This window comes from Rhinoraja longicauda, chromosome 35 (assembly GCF_053455715.1).
Source record: "Rhinoraja longicauda isolate Sanriku21f chromosome 35, sRhiLon1.1, whole genome shotgun sequence".
NCBI classification, from domain to species: Eukaryota; Metazoa; Chordata; class Chondrichthyes; order Rajiformes; family Arhynchobatidae; genus Rhinoraja; species Rhinoraja longicauda.
Genome location: NC_135987.1, coordinates 2459410 through 2484644, shown reverse-complemented (window position 1 = coordinate 2484644; position 25235 = coordinate 2459410). Strand labels below are relative to the sequence as shown.

The window sequence follows — 25235 nt, the reverse complement described above, 5'->3', positions numbered from 1 at the left end:
CCATGTCAAGGATTAGACTGGGTGACCGGGGGAACACGGTTTGGATCTAGTTAATGTGTCATTACGGAGATACCACATCACACGCTCCATGCCTTCCCCACAGACACTCATGGTGTGTTCTCTTGTACATGGAGCGCAGGAGGATGAGGGGCGATCTTACAGAGATGTATACAATCAAGAGAGGAATAGATCGGGTGGATGCACAGAGCCTCTTGCCCAGAGTAAGGGAATAGAGAACCAGAGGACATAGGTTCAAGGTGAGGGGGGAAAGATTTAATAGGAATCTGAGAGGTAACTTTTTCACGCAAAGGGTGGTGGGTGTATGGAACGAACTGCCAGAGGAGGTAGTTGAGGCAGGGACTATCGCAACGTTTAAGAAATAGTTGGACAGGTACATGGATAGGACAGGTTTGGAGGGATATGGGCCAAGTGCAGGCAGGTGGGACTAGTGTAGCTGGGACATGTTGGCCGGTGTGGGCAGGTTGGGCTGTATCACTCTATGACTCTCTGCTCTCATTAACACCAGGACAATGAGCCAGCGAGCTTTGGGACCTCCAGTACCCGCCTGAGTCGACACCGGCCGCCCAGCTTACCTCCGCCCCGCGTGCCACCCCGTGGACCAGTCAGGTACCCCCCCCTTACCCACCCACGGCGCCACCCACTAACCCCCCTCACCCCCACATGCACTCACCCCCTCACCTCCACACGCACGCACCCCCACACCCACTCACCCCCCCCACACGCACTAACCCCCCTCACCCCCACACCCACTCACCCCCACACCCACTAACCCCCCTCACCCCCACATGCACTCACCCCCACACCCACAAACCCCCCTCACCCCCACACCCACTCACCCCCACACCCACTAACCCCACTCACCCCCACATGCACTCACCCCCTCACCCACTCACCCCCACACGTGCTCACCCCCACACCCACTCACACCCACCCACTCACACCCACACCCACTAACCCCTCCACCCACACACCCACTCACCCCCACACCCTCACACCCACCCACTCACACCCACACCCCCACACCCACTAACCCCTCCACCCACACACCCACTCACCCCCACACCCACTCACCCCCACACCCACTCACCCACTCACCCCCACACCCACTAACCCCCCTCACCCACTCACCCTCACCCACTAACCCTGTCCCGCTGAGTTACTCAGCGTTTTACGTCTATTTCCGGTGTAAACCAGCATCTGCAGTTCCTTCTTATACATAAAGTCCAGTAAATCCACTTAAAGACCAACAATGGCCGCCTCGCCAACAGTCTGTGTCCTTTCCTCTGTTTTTGTTATTTTGAGTACGTGTTAAAGAGTATGTTTTAGTGTTCCTTGGTTTGTAATATGTGGTGGGGGGGAGGTGGGGGCTGGGGGAAACTTTTTTCGGTCTCTTACTTGGATGGAGATGCGATTTTTTCCCGTGTCGTATCTCCGTCCCCACTGCGGCCTAACATTGTGGAGTTGGTGGCCTCCTGGAGACCGGCCCGGCGCTTCAACCGTGGGCACGGCACGGACTTGCCATCGTGGAGCTTGCGATCCCTTTGCCGGGGATGGACTGTGGAGAGCTCCAACCGTGGGCCTGCGGACTTTAACATCGTGGAGCCCGCCGTCCCTGGTTAGAGACCGATTCGGGAGCTCCAAGCCGCGGGGAGTTTCGACCCTCCCGAAGCGGGAGTTTCGATCGCCCCGACTCGAGGGCTTCGGATGGCCGGCTGCGGGAGTTTCGATCGCCCCCGACCACAGGAGAATAAAGAGGAAGGAGATTGGACTTTATTACCTTCCATCACAGTGAGGAATGAGGGGAGCCGCTGTGTGGATGTTTATGTTCACTTTTATTTTATGTGGCTGTGTCTTGTCACTTTTCACTTAGTATGGCATATGGTAGCTCAAATTGCACTGTACCTTAATTGGTACATGTGACAATACAATACAATACAATATATCTTTATTGTCATTGTACAGGGGTACAACGAGATTGGGAATGCGCCTCCCATACGATTCAATAAATTAATTAGCTAGTCAGTATTAATTTAGACAACCCAGTGAAACAAAATTAGAGACAGTTTTAAAACAGAATAAAGTGCAAGTAGATCTGTGCCGGTTCGCTGTGCGATGTGACCATCCGGCTCAGCAGGACCGGTTCATAGCAGCTACGGCCCTGGGGATGAAGCTGTTCCTGAGTCTTTTTTTTTTTTTTTTTTTTTTTTTCAAAAATATTTATTCAAATATTAAAATAATATATACAATACAATAAAACCAAAACAGAACCCACCACCAGAATATTATACAAACAAATATACCTATTGAAACTATTATACAATTATATTACAATCCCCATCCAGGATACATCCAATCCCCCGCGGTGCCCAGCGGTGCTGTTCCTGAGTCTGGAGGTGCGGGCGTAGAAGGCCTTGTAGCGTCTGCCCGATGGTAGAAGTTCGAACAGACTGTTGCAGGGGTGTGAGGAGTCTTTGTGGATGCTGGTGGCTTTTCTGAGGCATCGTGGGTTGTAGATGCCCTCCAAGGCTGGTAGCTGTGTTCCGAAGGTCCTCTGAGCTCTATGGACTACCCGCTGAAGAGCTCTCCTCTCTGCCTCCATGCAGCTGAGGTACCACACAGGGATGCCATGCGTTAGGATGCTCTCTGTGGTGCAGCGGTAGAAGGTCGTCAGCAGCTGTTGGGGTAGACCAGACTGAGCTTGAAACCTCCGAGGATGTCCAATGAGGTGGATGGGAGGAGTGGACTGCTCCCTACTTCTGAATCTGGAGCTGTGTGTTTTCACACCTCTGTGGAGAATGTCGTAGCCAGCTGAGACGAGGCAGAGTGGGGAGGTGGTAATGATAAGCTGTGGGAGCCTGTGAGCCTCAGATCCCCCACTCACAAACTAAACAACAGTGAACCAGATACCCAACACATGGCAATCCCTGGCATCTGTACACACTGCCCCCCAGAGGCAGCACGGTGGCATAGCGGTAGAGTTGCTGCCTCACAGCACCGGAGACCCGGGTTCAATCCTGACTACGGGTGCTGTCTGTACGGAGTTTGTACGTTCTCCCTGTGACCTGCGTGGGTTTTCTCCGGGTGCTCCAGTTTCAATATTCAAGATCCAGGATTCAAGATTCAATTTATTGTCACGTGTACCAATTAAGGTACAGTGAAATTTGAGTTACCTTACAGCCATACTAAGTGAAAAGCAACAAGACACACAGCCACATAAAATAAAATGTAACATAAACATCCACCACAGCGGATTCCACATTCCTCACTGTGATGGAAGGTAATAAAGTTCAACCATCTTCCTCTTTGTTCACCTGCGGTCGGGGCTGTTGAACTGTCCCCAGTCGCCGCTGCCGACGGTCTGATGTCCGAGGCCCTCGCGTCGGGGCGATCGAGACTCCGGCGTCGGGACGGTTGAAACGCTCTCCGCGGCATGGAGCTCCCGAGTCGGCCTCTTCTCACCAGAGACCGCGGGCTTCGCGGTGTTAGAGTCCACAGGCCCCGCGGTTGGAGCTCTCCACAGTCAATCCTCGACAAAGGATCGCAGCTCCACGATGTTAAAGTCCGCACCGCGCTCGCTGCTTGAAGCGCTGGAAAGGCCGCGCCAACTCCTCGATGTTAGGCCGCAGTGGGGACAGAGAAAAATCACATCTCCGTCGAAGTAAGAGATTGAAAAAAGTTTCCCCCAATTCACCCGCCCCTCCCCCCACATAAAACAAACCTAGAACCAATAAAACATACTTTAACACTTACTTAAAATAACAAAAACAGTAGAAGGACAGACAGACTGCTGGCTGGACAGCCACACTCCAAAGATGCACAGGTTTGTAGGTTAATTGGCTTTGGTGAAATTGTAAATTGCCCTTAGTGTGTGTAGGATAGTGCTAGTGTACTGGTCAGCACGGACTCGGTGGGCCGAAGGACCTGTTTCTGTGCTGTATCTCCAAAGTCTAAAGACCACCAGATTCTAGGTTATGGGTGGTTTGTTGGCACTTGCTGGTGAAACCACTGCAGAGGGCGATCTGGATTGGATTTGTAATTGTGTAGGAAGGAACTGCAGATGCTGGATTACACCAAAGACAGACTCAAAGTGCTGGAGTAGCTCAGCGGGTCAGGCAGCATCTCTGGAGAGAAGCTAAGTGGCAGAGCAAGCAGGAGAGACCAAACAGCCTTCTCCTATTTTCAAGTTTGTCTGATATTTAGCGGAATAATTTAGCACATGATGTTTTCCCGTCTGCTGCAGTTTCACCACAGAACTCGAGATACTTCCGCAAACTTCTCATTCCAACTGGACCTTCTCTCCAGAGATGCCGCCTGGCCCGCTGAGTTACTCCACCATTTTGTGTCTACCCTCCACAGAGTGGGTTCAGTCACTAAACACATAGGGTTGCCAACTTCCTCACTCCCAAATATGGGACAAGGTGACGTCACGCCACCCCGCGCCCCACGCGACCTCACCCAGCCAGTGGCCACGTGCTCCCGGCCGGGGCGGCCGCCATTGGTGGAGCGGGAGCACGTGGCCGCTGCCTGGGTGACTTCGCGTGGGGCGCGGGGCAGTGACGTCACCCTTTGTCCCTTATTTGGGAGTGAGGAGGTTGGCGACCCTACTAATACGGGACAAGGGCGGTCCCGTACGGGACAAACTAATTCACCCCACAGTACGGGATGTCCCGGCCAATACGGGACAGTTGGCAACCCTATTAACACAACTCTTGGCCTTGCAGGAGTCCAAACCAGCCATGGGGGAAGTCATCTCCTGGCCCACCCGTGCCACCTAGAGGCCGGTAGTCGGTATCTCCCACAACTGGACCTCCCAGAGGAAGCACCAGGCAACACAACCTCACCACCCAGATGGAGCAAGAAGACGAAGGCCTTCTCCGGGTTTCACACCTCTGTCGCTTCATGTGCTGAATGCCTGCCGCTCTTATGTTGACACGGCCACGCAAGGCACTCTCCGAGAGCGTCCGTGTTGTTTATTTGTACGGAAGTGTGGAGAATACGACGAGTGACTTCGTTAAAACGGCGATGGTGAAGCTGAGAGCATCTACGTTTCAGCCAAACGCAGACAAGACCAAACTTGCCCGGTACTCAAATGTTCTTCCAATTCTCCTCTTGACCCTGTGAGGTGCCACGGCGCCCTGGTGTAGGAATTTAAAACACACAGACTCCATTCAAGAAGACCCTGTCAACCATTTCAAAATGTAAAGAACAAGTGATGAAACACTGGGATGTTGAGGGCAAGAGGACAGCAGATCTAAGACCAGGCGCGTTGTTAAGTGGCAGAGCAAGCAGGAGAGCCCAAACAGCCTGCTCCGCTCCCCCCTGCTATTTTTACGTTTGTGTGATATTTAACGGAATAATTTAGCACGATCTACCGACCTTCACCACTGGGCTGCGCTGCTGCGCCTGACCGCCACCCCGCCCCACACAAGCCCACTGCCCCAGCCCACACCCCCGGCCCACACCCACACCCCGACCCGCACCCACACCCCCACCCCGACCCACACCCCCACCCCCACCCCGACCCACTCCCCCACCCCGACCCACACCCCCACCCGACCCACACCTCCACCCCCACCCCGACCCACTCCCCCACCCCGACCCACTCCCCCACCCCGGCCCACACCCCCACCCCGACCCACACCCCCACCCCCACCACGACCCACACCCCGACCCCCACCCCGGCCCACACCCCCACCTCGACCCACACCCCGGCCCACACCCCCACCCCGACCCACACCCCCACCCCGACCCCCACCCCGGCCCAAACCCCCACCCACACCCCCGACCCCCACCCCCACCCCGACCCCCAGCCCACACCCCCACCCCGACCCTGGCATAGAACGTGGTTAGACATTGTGCACTTTAACCTTGTGAATGACTTTCCTGTGTGTGGTCTGACCAACTTTGACCCTTCAACCTTTAAGTTGAAGGGGTCGTGTTTTAATCAGTGTTAAATGACTTAAAAATACACAGAATATTGTTTAGTCTTTCGGAAAATATAGATTTTAATCACATGATGTTGCAATCTTAGAAATTAAAATGACCTATGTGTACAACGATGTGGATTGTATTCGTAACTTCAGCCACTCTCAAGAACAAGCTTTTGTCTGCAAGCAGAGCGGCCGATGGCACAGCGGGTAGAACTGTTGCCTCACAGCGCCAGAGACCCGCGTTGAACACGCCTGGTCTTTTATACTTTTATTTTTTCAACCTTCTAAAGGATGCCTTTGTTCTAACCCAAGGCTCTCATGACTCTGAAGTAAATAGTTTCTAGTTGTCACTCATCCAGAGTTGAATAACCAAAATGCATCTTCGTTGCTGATCAAGCGAGAGTTGTTAACTATGTTGCCTGTTCATATTTCCCTTCCCATCATACTGCCCATTTGCAAAACGGCCCTTCCCAGAGACCTCTTCTGTCTGTACAGCACGGTGGCGCAGCGGTAGAGTTGCTGCCTCACAGCGCTTGCAACGCCAGAGACCCAGGTTCAATCCCGACTACGGGTGCTGTCTGTACGGAGTTTGTACGTTCTCCCCATGACCTGCGTGGGCTTTCTCCGGGTGCTCCGGTTTCCTCCCACATCCCAAAGATGTGCAGGTTTGTAGGTTAATTGGCTTGTTAAAATTGTAAACTGTGCCTCGTGTGTGTGTGGGATAGTGTTAGCGTGCGGGGATCGCTGGTCGGTGCGGACTTGGTGGGCCTGTTTCCGCGCTGTATCTAAAGTAAACTTCACAAACAGTCACGCCACGTGCAGGGATGTGGAGCTTTGGTCAGGAGTGATGCTGCAAGGAAACAAGCGGCTCACGATCGGTCGGCCCAGGTCTGTTGAAGATGATGACGATATATATTTCAGATAGGAGCAACTTCAAAATCTAAAGAGGATGTGCCCAATAGACTCTCTCATTGATAGACACAAAGTGCTGGAGTAACTCAGCGGGTCAGGCAGCATCTCTGGAGAACATGGCCAGGTGACGTTTTGGGTCGGGACCCTTCTTCAGACTGTCTCTTTCATTGATTCAACTGGTTCAGGAGCTGTTGATCCTCGTACCTCTGTAGGGTATCAACTAGGGGTGCCAACTTCCTCACTCCCAAATACGGGATAAGGTGACGTCACCATCCCGCGCCCCACGTGACCTCACCCAGCCAGCGGCCACGTGCTCCGGCTCCACCAATGGCGGCCGCCCGGGCCGGGAGGTGGATTGCTACGCAACCTCCGTTAAGCGAACACACTCGACCCCGCTCCCCGAACACACTCTGTTAGCCTACACTGTCAGCCGGGACAGTGTAGGCTAACGGAGTGTGTTCGGGGACCGGGGCCGAGTGTGTTCGCCTAACGGAGGTTGCGACAGTGGCCCGCGGGCCGAATACGGGACAAGGGCGGTCCCGTACGGGACAAACCAATTTCGCCCAAAATACGGGATGTTCCGCCTAATACGGGACAGTTGGCAACCCTAGTATCAACCGACGTGTCAAACTAAAGACTCTAAACCAAACTTATAGAAACATATAAAATTCTTAAGGGGTTAGAGTCATAGAGTCATAGAGTCCTACAGCACAGAAAGAGGCCCTTCGGCCCATCGTGTCCGCGCCGCCCGTTACCAAATACAGTCTAATTTTAATCCCATTTTCCCGCATTTGGACCGTAGCCCTGAATGTTGTAGCATTTCAAGTGCCCATCCAAATGCCTCTTAAACGTTGTGAGTGTTCCCGCCTCCACCACCACCCCAGGCAGTGAGTTCCAGACTCCAACCACCCTCTGGGTGAAAAAGTTCTTTCTCACATCCCCCCGAAACCTCCCTCCCCTTACCCTGTATCTATGTCCCCTCGTTGTTGAACCTTCCACCAGTGGAAGAAGTTCCCCGCCATCTATCTTATCTATGCCCCTCATGATCTTGTACACCTCGATCATGTTCCCTCTCAGCCTTCTCTGCTCCAGGGAAAACAACTTCAGTCTGCCCAGTCTCTCCTCATAGCCGAGGCCCTTCATCCCTGGCAGCATCCTGGTGAATCTCCTCTGCACCCTCTCCAAAGCTATCACATCCTTTCTATAATGTGGTGACCAGAACTGTACACAATACTCCAGCTGTGGCCTCACCAGTGTTCTGTACAATTCCATCATTACCCCCCTACTTTTATATTTGATGCCCCGGCTAATGAAGGCCAGTAACCCCATATGCCTTTTTGACCACCCTGTCCACCTGTCCTGCAGCCTTCAAGGACTTGTGTACCTGTACTCCAAGGTCCCTCTGTACCCCTGTCTTCCCTAGGGTCCTTCCATTCATGGTGTACTCACTCTCCAAGTTATTTCTGCCAAAGTGCATCACCTCGCACTTTTCAGGATTAAATTCCATCTGCCACTGCTCCGCCCATCTGACCATCTCATCTATATCTTCCTGCAGCTTGCAGATCCCTTCCTCGCTATTCACCACCCCCCCCTACCTTTGTGTCATCTGCAAACTTGCTGATCATGCCCTGTACGTTGACATCCAGATCATTTATGTAGATTACAAACAGTAAGGGACCCAACACCGATCCCTGCGGCACCCCACTGGACACCGGCCTCCAGTCACAGAAGCACCCTTCTACCATCACTCTCTGCCTTCTGTCACTAAGCCAGTTTTTTATCCATTTTGCCAAGGTGCCCTGGATCCCATGGGCTCTTACCTTCTTGACTAGTCTCCTGTGTGGGACCTTGTCAAAAGCCTTACTGAAATCCATGTATACCACATCCACTGCACTACCCCCATCTACCTCCTTGGTCACCCCTTCAAAAAATTCAATCAAGTTAGTCAGACACGACCTTCCCTTAACAAAGCCATGTTGACTATCCTTAATTAACCCTCGATCCTCCAAGTGAAGACTGATTCTGTCCCTCAGAATCTTTTCTAGCAGCTTCCCCACCACCGATGTCAGACTCACCGGCCTGTAGTTCCCAGGTTTATCTCTACTGCCCTTTTTAAATAATGGCACCACATTAGCTATCCTCCAGTCCTCCGGTACATCCCCTGTTGCAAGAGAGGCTCTGAAAATTTGTGCCAGAGCCCCCGCAATCTCCTCCCTTGCCTCTCTCAGCATCCTGGGATACATCTCGTCAGGGCCCGGAGACTTATCCACTTTTAAGCCTGCCAGAGCCTCCAGCACGGCCTCCCTGTCAATAGCAATATGCTCAAGAACATCACAACACTCCTGCTCCATTTCTAAGTCCCCATCGCCCTCCTCCCTCGTAAAAACAGATGCAAAAAAATCATTTAAAACATCTCCTACATCCTCTGGCTCCACACACAGCTTTCCACTATGGTCCCTGATGGGCCCCACTCTTTCCCTCGTTATCCTCTTACCCTTGATATACTTATAGAACACTTTGGGATTTTCTTTTATTTTGCCCGCTAGTGCAATCTCATGGCCCCTTTTTGCTCTCCCCATTTCTTTTTTAAGAACCGCCCTACACCTTCTGTATTCCTCTAATGATGTCTGTGCCTTAAGTTCTTTATGCCTTCCAAAAGCCCCCCTTTTTTTCCGAATCAATCCTACTATATCGTTCGACATCCAAGGTTCTTTGGACTTGTTTGTCCCACCCTTAAACTTTAGGGGAACATGCTTCCTCTGTACTTTTTCAATTATTCCTTTGAATGACTCCCACTGTTCTGATGCGGTCCTCCCCACGAGAAGCTGATCCCAGTCCACCAGGGCCAACTTCTGCCTTATCAGATTAAAATCGGCCTTGCCCCAATTTAGAAATTTCCTCTTTCCTCTGGTCCCTCTTTATCCTTTTCCATTATCACCTTAAATATCACTGAATTGTGATCACTGTCACCAAAATGCTCTGCTACTGACACTTCAGCCACCTGTCCGGCCTCATTTCCCAAGATTAAGTCCAATACCGCCCCCTCCCTTGTTAGACTTTCAACATATTGGCTCAAAAAGCCCTCCTGGATGACCCTTAGGAACTCTGCACCCTCAGGGCCCTTGACACTTTGGCTATCCCAATCAATATTCGGGAAGTTGAAATCCCCTACTATTACTACCCTGTTGTTTTCACACACCCCCGAGATTTGCCTACAAATATGTTCTTCTATTTCCCTCTGACTGTTTGGGGGTCTGTAGTATACATCCAGTAAGGTGCATGCCCCTTTTCTATTTCTCAATTCCACCCAAATAGCCTCATTTGAGGAACTCGCTAATATGTCATCCCTTCTTACAGCAGAAGAGGTTAGATGCGGGAAGGTTAGATGCGGGAAGATTGTTCCCGATGTTGGGGGAGTCCAGAACCAGGGGTCACAGCTTAAGGATAAGGGGGAAGTCTTTTAGGACCGAGATGAGAAAATATTTCTTCACACAGAGAGTGGTGAGTCTGTGGAATTCTCTGCCACAGAAGGTAGTTGAGGCCAGTTCATTGGCTATATTTAAGAGGGAGTTAGATGTGGCCCTTGTGGCTAAAGGGATCAGGGGGTATGGAGAGAAGGCAGGTACAGGTTACTGAGCTGGATGATCAGCCATGATCATATTGAATGGCGGTGCAGGCTTGAAAGGCCGAATGGCCTACTCCTGCACCTATTTTCTATGTTTCTAACTTGAGTGCAACTTAATCTTTATTGACACTAAAATAACTGAAGGATGCGAGCAAACCACTGACTTCTAATAACTTCTCATTTGCTTCACTATTCCAGTCTATCACTTCTCGCCCTCAAAAAACATGGCTCGGACTCAGATATACGGTGGCGCAGCGGTAGAGTTGCTGCCTCTCAGCGCCGGAGACCCGGGTTCCATCCTGACCTCAGGTGTTGTCTTTACGGTGTTTGTACGTTCTCCCTGTGACCTGTGTGGGTTGTCTCCGGGTGTTCTCCCCCACATCCCAAAGACGTGCAGGTTTGCAGGTTAATTGGCTTCTGTAAATTGTCCCTAGTGTGTGGGATAGCATTCAAGCACGGGGTGAACACGAGCCAATGCGTACTCAGTGGGCCGAAGGGACTGTTTCCCTGCTGTATCTCCAATTTAATTACCCGTACGAATGAATTGGGCAAATTCACTCTGTTGGTAGTGGATTGTCTCATAGAAACATAGAAACAGAAAATAGGTGCAGGAGTAGGCCATTCGGCCCTTCGAGCCAGCACCGCCATTCAACATGATCATGGCTGATCATCCAAAATTAGTACCCCGTTCCTGCTTTCTCCCCATATCCCTTGATTCCGTGAGCCCTAAGAACTAAATCTAACTCTCTCTTGAAAACATCCAGTGAATTGACCTCCACTGCCTTCTGTGGCAGAGAATTCCACACCACTCTCCTTTGAATTTCAAAGTCAGGTCCCTCCCTCTTGTGATGGTTGTTCCCGGGTTACGTAGACAATAGGTGGAGGCCATTCGGTCCTTCGAGCCAGCACCGCCATTCAATGTGATCACGGCTGATCATCCATAATCAGTACCCCGTTCCTGCCTTCTCCCCATACCCCTTAATTCCGCTAGCCCTAAGAGCTCTAGCTCTCTCTTGAATGCATCCAGTGAATCAGCATTCACTGCCTTCTGTGGCAGAGAATTCCACAGATTCACAACTCTCTGTGTGAAAAAGTTTTTCCTCATCTCAGTTTTAAATGGCCTACCACTTATTCTTAAAATGTGGCCCCTGGTTCTGGACTTCCCCAACATCGGGAACATGTTTCCTGCGTCCAGCGTGTCCAATCCCTTGATAATTTTATGTTTCTACAAGATCCCCTCTCATCCTTCTAAATTCCAGAGAATATAAGCCCAGTCGCTCCATTCTTTCATCATACGACAGTCCCGCCATCCCGGGAATTAACCTGGTGAACCTACGCTGCACTCCCTCAATAGCACAAATATCCTTCCTCAAATTAGGGGGCCAAAACTGCACACAGTACTCCAGGTGTGGTCTCACCGGGGCCCTGTACAACTGCAGAAGGACCTCTTTGCTCCTATACTTAATTCCTCTTGTTATGAAAGCCAACATGACATTAGCTTTCTTCACTGCCTGCTGTACCTGCATGCTTCCTTTCAGTGACTGATGCACTAGGACACCCAGATCACGTTGTACGTCCCCTTTTCCTAACCTTACACCATCCAGATAATACTCTGCCTTCCTGTTCTTACCACCAAAGTGGATAACCTCACACTTATCCACATTAAACTGCATCTGCCATGCATCCGCCCATTCACACAACCTGTCCAAGTCACCCTGCAACCTCATAGCATCTTCCTCACAGTTCACACTGCCACCCAGGGTTGTGTCATCTGCAAATTTGCTAATGTTACTTTTAATTCCTTCATTTAAATCATTAATCTATATTGTAAATAGCTGCGGTCCCAGCACCGAGCCTTGCGGTACCCCACTATTCACTGCCTGCCATTCTGAAAGGGACCCGTTAATCCCTACTCTGTGTTTCCTGTCTGCCAACAAGTTTTCTATCCATGTCAGTACCCTACCCCCAATACCATGTGCTCTAATTTTGCCCACTAATCTCCTGTGTGGGACCTTGTCAAAGGCTTTCTGAAAGTCCAGGTACACTACATCCACTGGCTCTCCCATGTCCATTTTATTTGTTACATCCTCAAAGAAATTCCAGAAGATTAGTCAAGCATGATTTCCCCTTCGTAAATCCATGCTGACTTGGACCGATCCTGTTACTGCTATCCAAATGTGCCGCAATGACTTCTTTGATAATCGACTCCAGCATCTTCCCCACCACCGATGTCAGGCTAACTGGTCGATAATTGCCTGCTTTCTCTCTCCCTCCTTTCTTGAAAAGTGGGATAACATTCACAGGAACTGATCCAGAATCGATAGAACATTGGAAAATGATCACCAATGTGTCCACGATTTCTGGAGCCACCTCTTTGAGGTGGTACATAGGTGGTACATAGAGTGATACAGCATGGAAACAGGCCCTTCGGCTCACCTTGCCCGGCCAACATGTCCAAGCTATACTAATGGGCGCAGCGGTAGAGTTGCTGCCTTACAGCGAATGCAGCGCCAGAGACTCAGGTTCGATCCTGACTACGGGCGCCGTCTGTACGGAGTTTGTACGTTCTCCCCGTGACCTGCGTGGGTTTTCTCCGAGATCTTCGGTTTCCTCCCACACTCCAAAGACGTACAGGTATGTAGGTTAATTGACTGGGTAAATGTAAAAATTGTCCCTAGTGTGTGTAGGATAGTGTTAATGTGAGGGGATCGCTGGGCGGCACGGACCTGGTGGGCCGAAGGGCCTGTTTCCACGCTGTATCTCTAAATCTAAAAAAATCTTTTAAAAATCTAATCCCACCTGCCTGCGTTTGGTCCATATTCCTCCACTTATTTTCCATGTTTCTAAACCTGTCCTATCCAGGTACCTGTCTAACCCTTTCTTGAACGATGGGATAGTCCCTGCCTCAACTACCTCCTCCGGCAGCTCGTTCCATACAACCACCATCCTTGTGTGGACAAAGCTACCCCTCAGATTTCCATTAAATCTTTTCCCCATCACCTCAAACCTATGTTCTCTGGTCCTCGATTCACTTACTCTGGGCAAGAGAAACATAGAAACATAGAAAATAGGTGCAGGAGTAGGCCATTCGGCCCTTTGAGCCAACACCGCCATTCATTGTGATCATGGCTGATCGTCCATAATCAATAACTTGTGCCTGCCTTCTCCCCTGATCCCTTGATTCCACTAGCCCCCAGAGCTCTATCTAACTCTCTCTTAAATTCATCCAGTGATTTGGCTTCCACTGCCCTCTGTGGCAGAGAATTCCACAAATTCACAACTCTCTGGGTGAAAAAGTTCCATCTCACCTCAGTTTAAAATGGCCTCCTCTTTATTCTAAGACTGTGGCCCCTGGTTCTGAACTCCCCCAACATTGGGAACATTTTTCCTGCATCTAGCTTGTCCAGTCCTTTTATAATTTTATATGTCTCTATAAGATTCCCTCTCATCCTTCTAAACTCCAGTGAATACAAGCCTAGTCTTTTCAATCTTTCCTCATATGATAGTCCCGCCATCCCAGGGATCAATCTCGTGAACCTACGCTGCACTGCCTCAATTACAAGGAGGTCCTTCCTCAAGTTAGGACACCAAAACTGTACACAATACTCCAGATGTGGTCTTACCAGGGCCCTATAGAACTGCAGAAGAACCTCTTTACTCCTATACTGAAATCCTCTCATTATGAAGGCCAATATGCCATTAGCTTTCTTCACTGCCTGCTGTATCTGCACGCCAACAGAGACTGTGCATCTACCTGATCTATTCCTCTCATGATTTTAGACACCTGTATAAGATCACCCCTCATCCTCCTGCGCTCCAAGGAATAGAGTCCCAGCCTGCTCAACCTCTCCCTTTTGCTCAGGCCCTCTAGTCCTAGCAACATCCCCTTGCAAAATGGCCGTTCCCAGACACCATATCTTCTCAAGGCCACACTACGTAGCCATGAAGTTCTCTTCAGCTCTGCTTTAACCAGGTCCATCACACTATGGCGAGTCCGAAACTTGCTAGTTGTAGACGAAGTTTATTGCAGCCGCAATACACGAATACAGAATGAAAACAACAAGTTACAGGACAACCAATATAAACTTACTGTCTTCCTTGAAGACTTCGCCGAACTGGCTAAAACGGGCGCCAAACGCGCACCTGACATCGCTGGCCAATCAGCGATGTCGTTTGCTGGACCAATCCTCATGGTCGCGTTCCCACGTGACCTCGCTGGCCAATCCGAGGGTTCGACGACCTGGACCATTCTCTATGGTCGCTACATGACCCCCCCCAGAACCCGAGGTGCGGAACCTAGCAGGGAGCCGGATTTCGCGACCATAACGAGTACGGAGAGGGACAGCCTGAACCACAGGAGCCGGAGGTTCCGGACTTGGCGGAACAGCCGGAACGGGAGGTTCTGGAGGAACTACCGGAACGGGGGGTCCTGGAGGAACTGCCGAAACGGGGGGTCCTAGGGGAACTGCCGAAACTGGAGGTCCCGGAGGAACTATCTGAATGGGGGTTTGTGGACTGGGCGGAACTAACGGAGGTCGGCCTCTTCTAGGGGTTTGACCGACCAGGACTGGTTGATCTGGGTCCAAATGGGCAGGTTTAAGCCGGGACACCGAGACGAGTTCACTCTTGCCGCCCATGTCTAAGGTGAAAGTAGCCGTTCCCTTACGTAAAACCCGAAACGGCCCTTGATAGACCCTCTGCAACGGGGCGCGATGGGCATCTTTACGCAAAAAAACAAACTCACAGTCCTTCAGGGAAGACGGTTCATGTACCATGGGACACCCATGACGTGAAGTCGGCACTGGAGCCAGGGAGCCCACCCGTTCCCGGAGAGCTGCTAACGCTGATGGGACTGTAGGGAGCAGGGCTGAAGTGTCCGGAAACAGATCTCCAGGTACTCGAAGGGTCGAGCCATATACCAGCTCTGCGGACGACGCACCGAGATCTGGCTTAGGAGCCGTCCGGATGCCCAACAGAACCCAAGGGAGTTGGTCTACCCAGTCTGGGCCTTCAAGCCTTGCACAGAGGGACGCCTTAAGTTGGCGGTGGAACCTTTCTACGAGTCCATTTGCCTGGGGGTGATATGCAGTTGTGGGTTGCAATTTGGACCCGTACAGTTCCGCCAGCGCGGCCCAGAGGGACGAAGTGAACTGTGGTCCTCTGTCAGTTGTAATAACTGCCGGGACCCCGAAACGAGCTACCCAGTGAAGGGCCAAAGTCCTAGCACAAGACGCTGACGAGATATCACACAATGGGAAAGCCTCTGGCCACCGGGTGAACCGATCCACCACCGTGAGGAGGTGGGTGTAGCCCCGGGAGGAAGGCAAAGGCCCGACCAAATCCACGTGGATGTGGAAAAAACGAAAAGCCGGGACTTCGAAATCCTGTACGGGGGGCTGGACGTGGCGCTGGACCTTAGCGGTCTGACAGGGCACGCAGGAACGTGCCCATCCCGCTACCTGTTTCCGCAGGCCATGCCAGACAAACCTCGCTGCCACCAAGGCAGAGGTGGAGCGGATGGACGGGTGTGCCAGCCCATGAATAGCATCGAAAACCCGGCGCTGAAGGGAGGGCGGTACTACCGGCCTGGGGCGAGGAAGAGAAACATCGCACCAGACTTTCGTGCCCTCCGACCCACAAGCTACCTGGGCCAACTTCAATCCCGAAGTGGTGGACTGGTACGTCGAAACGGTATCCGCCAGGAGCTGTGCCTCCGCGAGCTCCTGGGGATCCACTTCGCAGTCCACCGCCGAAATAGGGGGAAAAGCAGGTCTAGACAGGGCGTCAGCAACGGCATTCAGCTTACCCGCGATATGACGGACATCTGTGGTAAATTCGGAGATAGCAGTCAGGTGCCGCTGCTGGCGGGCCGACCATGGGTCAGACAATTTCAAAAAAGCAAATGTTAATGGCTTGTGGTCCGTAAATGCCACAAATGGGCGGCCCTCGAGGAAATACCTGAAATGACGGACAGCTAAATGGAGAGCTAGAAGCTCTCGGTCAAATGCGCTATATTTCAGCTCGGCCGAATTTAGTTGCCGGCTGAAAAACGCTAAAGGCTGCCAACGGCCACCAACCTGCTGCTCCAGAACCCCGCCCACCGCCACGTCAGAGGCGTCAACCGTCAGGGCCGTGGGGGCGGAGGGGCTTGGATGGACCAGCATGGTGGCGTCTGCCAAGGCTGCCTTAGCTGCCGTAAAAGCCGACTCTGCGGCCGGGGACCACAACAACTCTACCGGATTCCCTGCAAGGCATTGGAAAAGCGGGCGCAGGACTCGCGCCGCTGCCGGAACGAATCTATGGTAGAAATTAACCATGCCTACGAACTCCTGCAGCCCTTTTACTGTGGTAGGCCTGGGGAAAGCCCGGATAGCCTCCACCTTCTCTGGCAAAGGGACAGCGCCGGCAGAGGTAATTCTGTGACCTAGAAAATCGAGAGCAGGAAGGCCGAATTGACATTTGGAGGGTTGAATAATGAGCCCGTGGTCTTGGAGCCGCTGGAACACAGTCCGCAAATGGGCCTGGTGTTCTTGCACTGAGGGGCTGGCTACCAGGATGTCGTCTAAATAAATAAACACAAAGGGTAAACCCCTGCCCACGCGGTCCATCAGTCGCTGGAAAGCCTGTGCCGCGTTCTTTAAACCGAAAGGCATACGCAACCATTCAAACAACCCGAACGGAGTAATAGTTGCAGTTTTTTGTATGTCCTCCGGTCGCACCGGAATCTGATGGTATCCTCGCACCAAATCGATTTTGGAAAACACCACCGCTCCTTCCAGTCCAGATGAAAAGTCCTGTAGGTGCGGTACGGGGTAGCGATCAGCCGTGGTGACAGCATTGAGACGCCGATAATCGCCACATGGCCTCCACCCCCCAGATGCCTTGGAGACCATGTGTAACGGCGAGGCCCACGGGCTGTCGGACTGACGAACAATTCCCATTTCCTCCATCTTCCTGAACTCCGCCCGTGCCACCACCAGTTTGTCTGGCGGTAGTCTCCTGGCCCGAGCGAAAACGGGAGGGCCTTCAGTGCGGATGTGATGGACTATACCGTGCTTAGCTGAAGGTGCGTCAAAACGTTGGACGAGCAGCTCTGGGAACTCTGCCAGAATCGCAGCATACGAGTCGGGGGCCGCGACGACGGCCTGGACAGTAGGGCTGGGCGAGGAGGCGATTGCCGGAGCGACGTGCTCGTCTTCAGCAGCGGGTCGGAGGTCGTTACCGCGGACATCAGGAACCAGTGAAAAAGCCCAGAGAAAATCTGCGCCCAGGATCGCTTGTTTGACGTCGGCTATGATGAATGGCCATTCGTACGTGCGGAGGCCTAAAGCAAGGGACATCTTCCGTGTGCCGAAAGTGCGAATTGGGCTGCCGTTAACCGCGATGAGGGTGGGACCTGTCTTACCCGATCTGGTTTCGAGGTCGGTCGGCGGCACTGTGCTGACGATGGCTCCGGTGTCTACCAAAAATTCTGTGTCCGTGAATCGATCATGGACATAGAGGCGCCGGTTCTGGCCAATCGTAACTGCCCCTATGTACGATCGGCCGAGGCATTTCCCGCGAAGGTACAAGGCAAACGACAGTTGCGGGATTCGTTACCCCATCGTAGGTGATAATAGCACCAGCCGCGCTTGTGCGGATCTTTTTGGCGGGCTTTCGGGGAATTGGCGGGAGACGTGGCGCCATCTTTCCGTCGCTGTGGCGTGGTCACCGATGTCGAGACTTTGTTGATGGAATCACTGGCCTTGTTTTTTCCCGCTATGAGCGCGTCCGCTTTCGCTGCATATGCTTCGGGGTCCTTAAAAGAACAATCCGTAAGCAGCAGTCGGACATCCTCGGGAAGTTTCTCGCGGAATGCCTGTTCAAACATCGGGCAATCCGTATGCTCACCGGCTAGCACCATCATTTCAGCCATGCGGACGGAAGGCAGTTGGTCTCCAAGCTCCAAGTAGGTGCAGAAGTTTTGCCGCACCACCATGCTTATTTAACCCGAAGGTTCGCAGTAATGCCTTCTTCATGGTTTCGTATTTGTCTTCCGCAGGTGAAGTTATGATAAACTGCATCATGCGCTTGGTTGTGTCCGGCGATAGAGCGCTGACGAGGTAGAAGTACTTCGTGGAATCGTCCGACACCTTCTTTATGTGAAATTGAGCCTCGGCGTGGATAAACCAAGCTTGCGGTGCGTACGTCCAAAATAACGGAAGATGAACGCCTGCCGCGCTTGACTCCGGTGTGCCCTGCTCGGTCATCGTCAACGAGGCGTCGGGTTCCTGCTCAGTTGGTGATCGTCCAGATCACGTTCGGGGTCACCAATATGGCGAGTCCGAAACTTGCTAGTTGTAGACGAAGTTTATTGCAGCCGCAATACACGAATACAGAATCAAAACAACAAGTTACAGGACAACCAATATAAACTTACTGTCTTCCTTGAAGACTTCGCCGAACTGGCTAAAACGGGCGCCAAACGCGCACCTGACATCGCTGGCCAATCAGCGATGTCGTTTGCTGGACCAATCCTCATGGTCGCGTTCCCACGTGACCTCGCTGGCCAATCCGAGGGTTCGACGACCTGGACCATTCTCTATGGTCGCTACAACACGACCATTTTCACTCTGCTTCTTTGTTCTCCTGGTCTCAGCATTTCTCTCTGTCTCTCTCTTGCACGTAACATTACTCCCAAAGCCTGTCTTGACATCAAGTCTCTGGCTGTGGATTAGTGGTTCAGTGTGACTGTCTGAGAGCAAGGCCGTTAAAGCCTGTGTGCCAATACATCCAGCCTCACACTCACCCACTGCTCCTCTGCTTCCTGCCTCTGCACCGGTCCCTCCAGCCCTCTGGCCCTTCAGATTCTGCTGGGACAGTGTGAAGAAGGACCCTGACCCAAGGCATCACCCATCCATCCCCTCCACGGGCGCAGTGGTAGAGTTGCTGCATCACGGCGCCAGAGACCCGGGTTCAATCCTGACTACGGGTGCTGTCCGTGCGGAGTTTGTACGTTCTCCCCGTGACCTGCGTGGGTTTTCTCCGGGTGCTCCGGTTTCCTCACACACTCCAAAGACGTACGGGTTTGTAGGTTAATCGGCTTTGGAATAATTGTAAATTGTCCCTAGTGTGTAGGATAGTGTTAGTGTGTGGGGATTATTGGTCAGCACGGACTCGGTGGGCCGAAGGGACTGTTTCTGCGCTGTATCTCTAAACTAAACTATACTAAGATGCTGCCTGATCCACTGAGCTCCTCCAGCACTTTGTGCTTTGCTCATGATTCTAGCATCTGCAGTTCCTTGCATCTCCTGCTAAACATCCAATCATTTGATCGAACTTTTGGATATCTCCTGATGGATGGATGGATGGATTGAGCAACTTTTCTAGTCCATGCCAACCATCAATCATCCGTTCACACTACCTCTTTGTGTGAAACTCAGTTTAATCTAGTTTATTGTCACGTGCACCAAGGTACAGTGAAAGGTTCCCTTCTCCAGAAGTCAGTATGGATCAATGGGCCGAATGGCTGCCTCTCTCACCATCATGTTAAGTTTTAGTTTTAGAGATACAGCATGAAAACAGCCCCTTCTGCCCACCGAGTCCGTGCTGACCATCGATCACCCGTTCACTCTAGTTCTCTGTTATCCCACTTTCTCATCCACTCCCGACACTCACTAGGGACAATTTACAGATGGTCAATTAACCTACAAAGCGACACGTCTTTGGGATGGGGGAGGAAACCAGACACAGGGAGGACATGCAAACTCCACATAGACAGCACCCGAGGTTAGTATCAAACCTGTGTCTCTGGCCCAGTGAGGCAGTAGCTCTACCAGCTGTGGCAATTTTCTTCACAGGTTTAATGGTGCTGTACGGTCACGTGTGCAATGCACAGTGAAATTCTTTCTGCACAGATCACACATGCACGAGTCAATAGACAATAGGTGCAGGAGGAGGCCATTCGGCCCTTCGAGCCAGCACCGCCATTCAATGTGATCATGGCTGATCATTCTCAATCAGTACCCCGTTCTTACCTTCTCCCCATACCCTCTGACTCCGCTATCCTTAAGAGCTCTATCTAGCTCTCTCTTGAATGCATTCAGAGAATTGGCCTCCACTGCCTTCTGAGGCAGAGAATTCCACAGATTCACAACTCTCTGACTGAAAAAGTTTTTCCTCATCTCCATTCTAAATGGCCTACCCCTTATTCTTAAACTGTGGCCCCTGGTTCTAGACACATTAATAAATCTGATCTCCCGGTGGCCGAGCACTTCAACTCCCCCTCCCATTCCCAGTCTGACCTTTCTGTCATGGGCCTCCTCCAGTGCCATAGTGAGGCCCACCGGAAATTGGAGGAACAGCACCTCATATTTCGCCTGGGCGGCTTGCAGCCCAGCGGTATGAACATTGACTTCTCCAACTTTAGATAGTTCCTCTGTCCCTCCCTTCCCCTCCTCCTTCCCAGATCTCCCTCTATTTTCCTGTCTCCACCTATATCCTTCCTTTGTCCCGCCCCCCTGACATCAGTCTGAAGAAGGGTCTCGACCCGAAACGTCACCCATTCCTTCTCTCCTTAGATGCTGCCTGACCTGCTGAGTTACTCCAGCATTTTGTGAATAAATTCCAGTGTATACAAGCCTAGTCGCTCCAGTCTTTCAACATATGACAGTCCCGCCATTCCGGGAATTAACCTAGTGAACCATGTTTTAGTCGCCATGTTTTGCCGCCATTTACATAAAGTCCAAAGTCCGCTCCAGGCGCTGGATGTTCTTGAGCGTCTCCCGATCCAGGCGAGCCCCAGGCTGCTGCAGGGCCTCCTCCGTCACCTTCGACCTTGTCCAGCCTGCCTTCACCGCACAGGTTAGGGGTGCCAACTATCTCACTCCCAAATACGGGACAAGGTGACATCGCCGCCCCGCGCCCCACGTGACCTCACCCAGCCAGCGGCCACATGCTCCCGCTCCACTAATGGCGGCCACCCGGGCCGGGAGGTGGGTTGCTATGTTACCTCCGTTATGCGGCCTATACTGTCTGGAACTAAAATGTTGAAAACATAGAGTGTCGGGACCTAAATTGTTGGTTCGGGACCTACAACGTCAGGGATTTCAGTGTCCGGGCCTACAGCGCTCCCCGGGCCTACAGTGCCCCCCCGGGCCTACAGCACTCCCCAGGCCTACAGCGCCCCCCTCCCCCGGGCCTACAGCGCCCCCCAGGCCTACAGCACCCCCCCCAGGCCTACAGCGCCCCCCAGGCCTACAGTGCCTCCCCAGGCCTACAGCACTCCCCGGGCCTACAGCGCCCCCCCCCCCCCCCCCCCCCGGGCCTACAGCGCCCCCCGGGCCTACAGCGCCCCCCGGGCCTACAGCGCCCCCCCGGGCCTACAGCGCCTCCCCGGGCCTACAGTGCCTCCCCGGGCCTACAGTGCCCCCCCCCCCCCCCAGGGCCTACAGCGCCCCCCCAGGCTTACAGCGCCCCCCCCAGGCCTACAGCGCCCCCCCCGGGCCTACAGTGGCCGGGCCTACAGTGCCCCCCCGGGCCTAATATGGGACAAGGGCGGTACCGTACAGGACAAACCAATTTAGCCCAAAATACGGGATGTCCCGGCTAATACGGGACAGTTGGCAACCCTAGCACAGGCCCATTGGCCAGGGTCCATCATGCTGGAGTTTCTCCATAAGCTGCTGGTGAAGGCGCTCCCACTCTGGTGAAGAGTAGTTAATTCCAGGACATTGTTCAGACATGAAAGAACATTTGGCCAAAGGTGGGATTGTGCATGATCCAGATCGGAAGTTATCCTGATGTTGAGGCTCTGAAGCTCTTTCACAAAAATCTTTTGTTGAGATATTTTTCCAGAGCAAAGAATTTGAAATACAGTTGGACTTGGCGATAGAGTGAAGGGTAAAGCTGGCAGGAGCAGCAAACCCTGGATGACAAGGGGAGGGAGAGAGGAACCGCACAACAGATGTAAACTCACAGACAGACACAAAAAGCTGCAGCAACTCAGCGGGTCAGGCAGCATCTCTGGAGCGAAGGAATGGGTGACGTTTCGGGTCGAGACCATGCTTCATACTGATGTAAACCTGCGTCTATTTCTCCCCTCGCCCACCCCCCCCCCCCCCTCCACCCACATTCCTTCCTCTAGCTTCACAACTCACAACTCTTCAATCCTTTTGTCTCACACCTGTCTTTTTATCTATCACCCCCCTCTCCCCCCTCCCTCACCTGCATCCACCTATCACTTGCCAGGCTTTGTCCTGGCCCTCCTCTCTTCCAGCTTTCTTCCTCCCCCCTCCCCCATCACAATCAGTCTGAAGAAAGATATAGTGCTCTCTTATCTTTGGTCTGAAAAAGGGCCTCTTCCCGAAACGTCACCTATCCTCGTTCTCCAGAGATGCTGCCTGTCCCGCTGAGTTACTCCAGCACTTTGTGTTGTTTTTCTCAAAGATAATATCTTTCCTCGTCTTTTAACTCAGATAGGCTTTCCGAAGAAGGGTCTCGGCCCGAATCGTCACCCATTCCTTCTCTCCAGAGATGCTGCCTGTCCCGCTGAGTTACTCCAGCTTTTTGTGTCTATCTTTAGTCCTTCCCGTGTTCTCTGTCGTTCCTGAACACAAGAATCCTTGGACGTTCAGCTCCCACCCCTGGTCTCCATGCAACCACGTCTCTGTAATCACATTCAAATCACTGTTCCTGCTAGTTTCACTGTTCATATCTCTTCATTATCACCTCCTCCTCAGCCAACAATGGACCATTGTGGGCTCGTGGGACATTAGAGCCGGCTCTGATTTGTTCTGACCTTTTCATACCTCTAGTTTCCCTCTCCCCTGACTCTCAGTCTGAAGAAGGGTCTCAGCCCAAAACGTCACCTATTCCTTTTCTCCAGGGGCAGCATGATGGCGCATCGGTAGAGTTGCTGCCTCACGGCGCCGGAGACCCAGGTTCGATCCTGACTACGGGTGCTGTCTGTATGCAGTGTGTACGTTCTCCCCATGGCCTGTGTGGGTTTTCTCTGGGAGCTCTGGTTTCCTCCTACAAACCACAGACATACAAGCTTGTGGCTAATTGGCTTTGGTAAAAATTATAAATTGTCCCTAGTGAGTGTAGGATAGTGTCAGTGTGCGGGGATCGCTGGTGGGTGCGGACTCGGTGGACCGAAGGGCCTGTTTCCGTGCTGTACCTCTAAACTAAACAGAACGGCAGCTGAGTTACTCCAGCATTTTGTGTCTATCTTCAGTGTAAACCAGCATCTGTAGTTCCCTCCCACACATATCCGTTTACATCTGTTTGTGTGATTAATTCCTCTATTGTCAATACTTTGCGTGTTGGTACAGAATGTGTTCAGGCTTGTCCTTTGAGCATTCATAGTCATCCTTGAATCTGTTGCCACACTACTACTTGACGTCTCCGTCCACTCTTATCCTTTGGTCCTCAATTTGCACCCGGTCGCACCCTTCTTCAGTCTGATTCACGTAGAGGCACAAGGAACTGCAGATGCTGGTTTACCAAAAAGGACACAGAGTGCTGGAGTACCTCGGCATAGCCGGAGAATGTTTCGGGTCGGGACCCTTCTTCTGACTTAGAATCCTCGCTCATGTTCCCACTGGCTGCCATTTTAGTTTAAATCCGACAAATGTCCCCACTCCCTGGTTGTGAAGGGATCAGCATTGATTCAGATTTTTAGATTTAGAGATACAGTGCAGAAACAGGCCCTTCGGCCCACCGGGTCCGCACCGCCCAGCGATCCCCACACATTAACACTATCCTACACCCACTAGGGACAATTTTTACATTTGCCCAGCCAATTAACCTACATACCTGTACGTCTTTGGAGTGTGGGAGGAAACCGAAGATCTCGGAGAAAACCCACGCAGGTCACGGGGAGAACGTACAAACTCCGTACAGACGGCGCCCGTAGTCATGATCGAACCTGAGTCTCCGGCGCTGCATTCGCTGTAAGGCAGCAACTCTACCGCTGCGCATTAAAGTGAAGGTAATGAGATCACAGGACTGACACGTGTACAGAATCATGGACCTTGACACGGTGGCGCAGCGGTAGAGTTGCTGCCTCACAGCGCCAGAGACCCGGGTTCGATCCTGACTACGGGTGCTGTCTGTATGGAGTTTGTACGTTCTCCCCGTGACCAGCGTGGGTTTTCTCCGGGTGCTCTGGTTTCCTCCCACACTCCAAAGACGCACATGTTTGTATATTCATTGGCTTGGTATAAATGTAAATGGTCCCTAGTGTGTAGGCTATTGTTAGTGCATGGGGATCGCTGGTCAGCGTGGGCTTAGTGGGCCGAAGGGCCTGTTTCCACGCTGTATCTCAAACTAAACAAAAAAAACTAAAAACGAATTATGTGCATGGATTGTCAATCCCTCGGGAGTATTTCAGAACTGCATGGGTATAATGTAACAAAAATATATCATTTTAGACTTTATCTTGGGTTGCAGAGATATATGGTACAGAAACAGGCCATTCGGCCCATCTCATCCATGCAGACTAGGATGCCTACCTGAGTTGAGCCGGTCCCATTTGCTCACGTTTGGCCCACATTCCTCTAAATATTTCCTATCCATGTACCCGTCCCAGTGTTATCTAAACATTACACTTGCACCTGCCTTTATCACTTCCTCTGTCGGTTCATTCCATATACCCACCCTCTTTGTGTGATGAAGTTGTCTCTCAGGTTCCTATTAAAACTTTCTCCTCTCATCTTAAACTTCCATTTCAGATTGCCCTATCCTGGGCAAAAGACTGTGACCAT

The 25235-nt window shown here is 52.1% G+C and overlaps 1 protein-coding gene across 1 annotated transcript in view; it reads left to right on the top strand.

Annotated features, from left to right (window-relative positions):
- pik3ap1 (phosphoinositide-3-kinase adaptor protein 1) overlaps window positions 1-6057 on the top strand; it is a 148977-nt gene extending 142920 nt beyond the window's left edge. Inside the window, exons 16-17 of the mRNA XM_078428477.1 lie at window positions 527-627; window positions 4743-6057. Coding sequence (XP_078284603.1) covers window positions 527-627; window positions 4743-4806 — 165 coding nt within the window. The 3' untranslated portion in view covers window positions 4807-6057. The remainder of the gene's footprint in view (window positions 1-526; window positions 628-4742) is intronic.
- Window positions 6058-25235: the final 19178 nt, after the last annotated feature.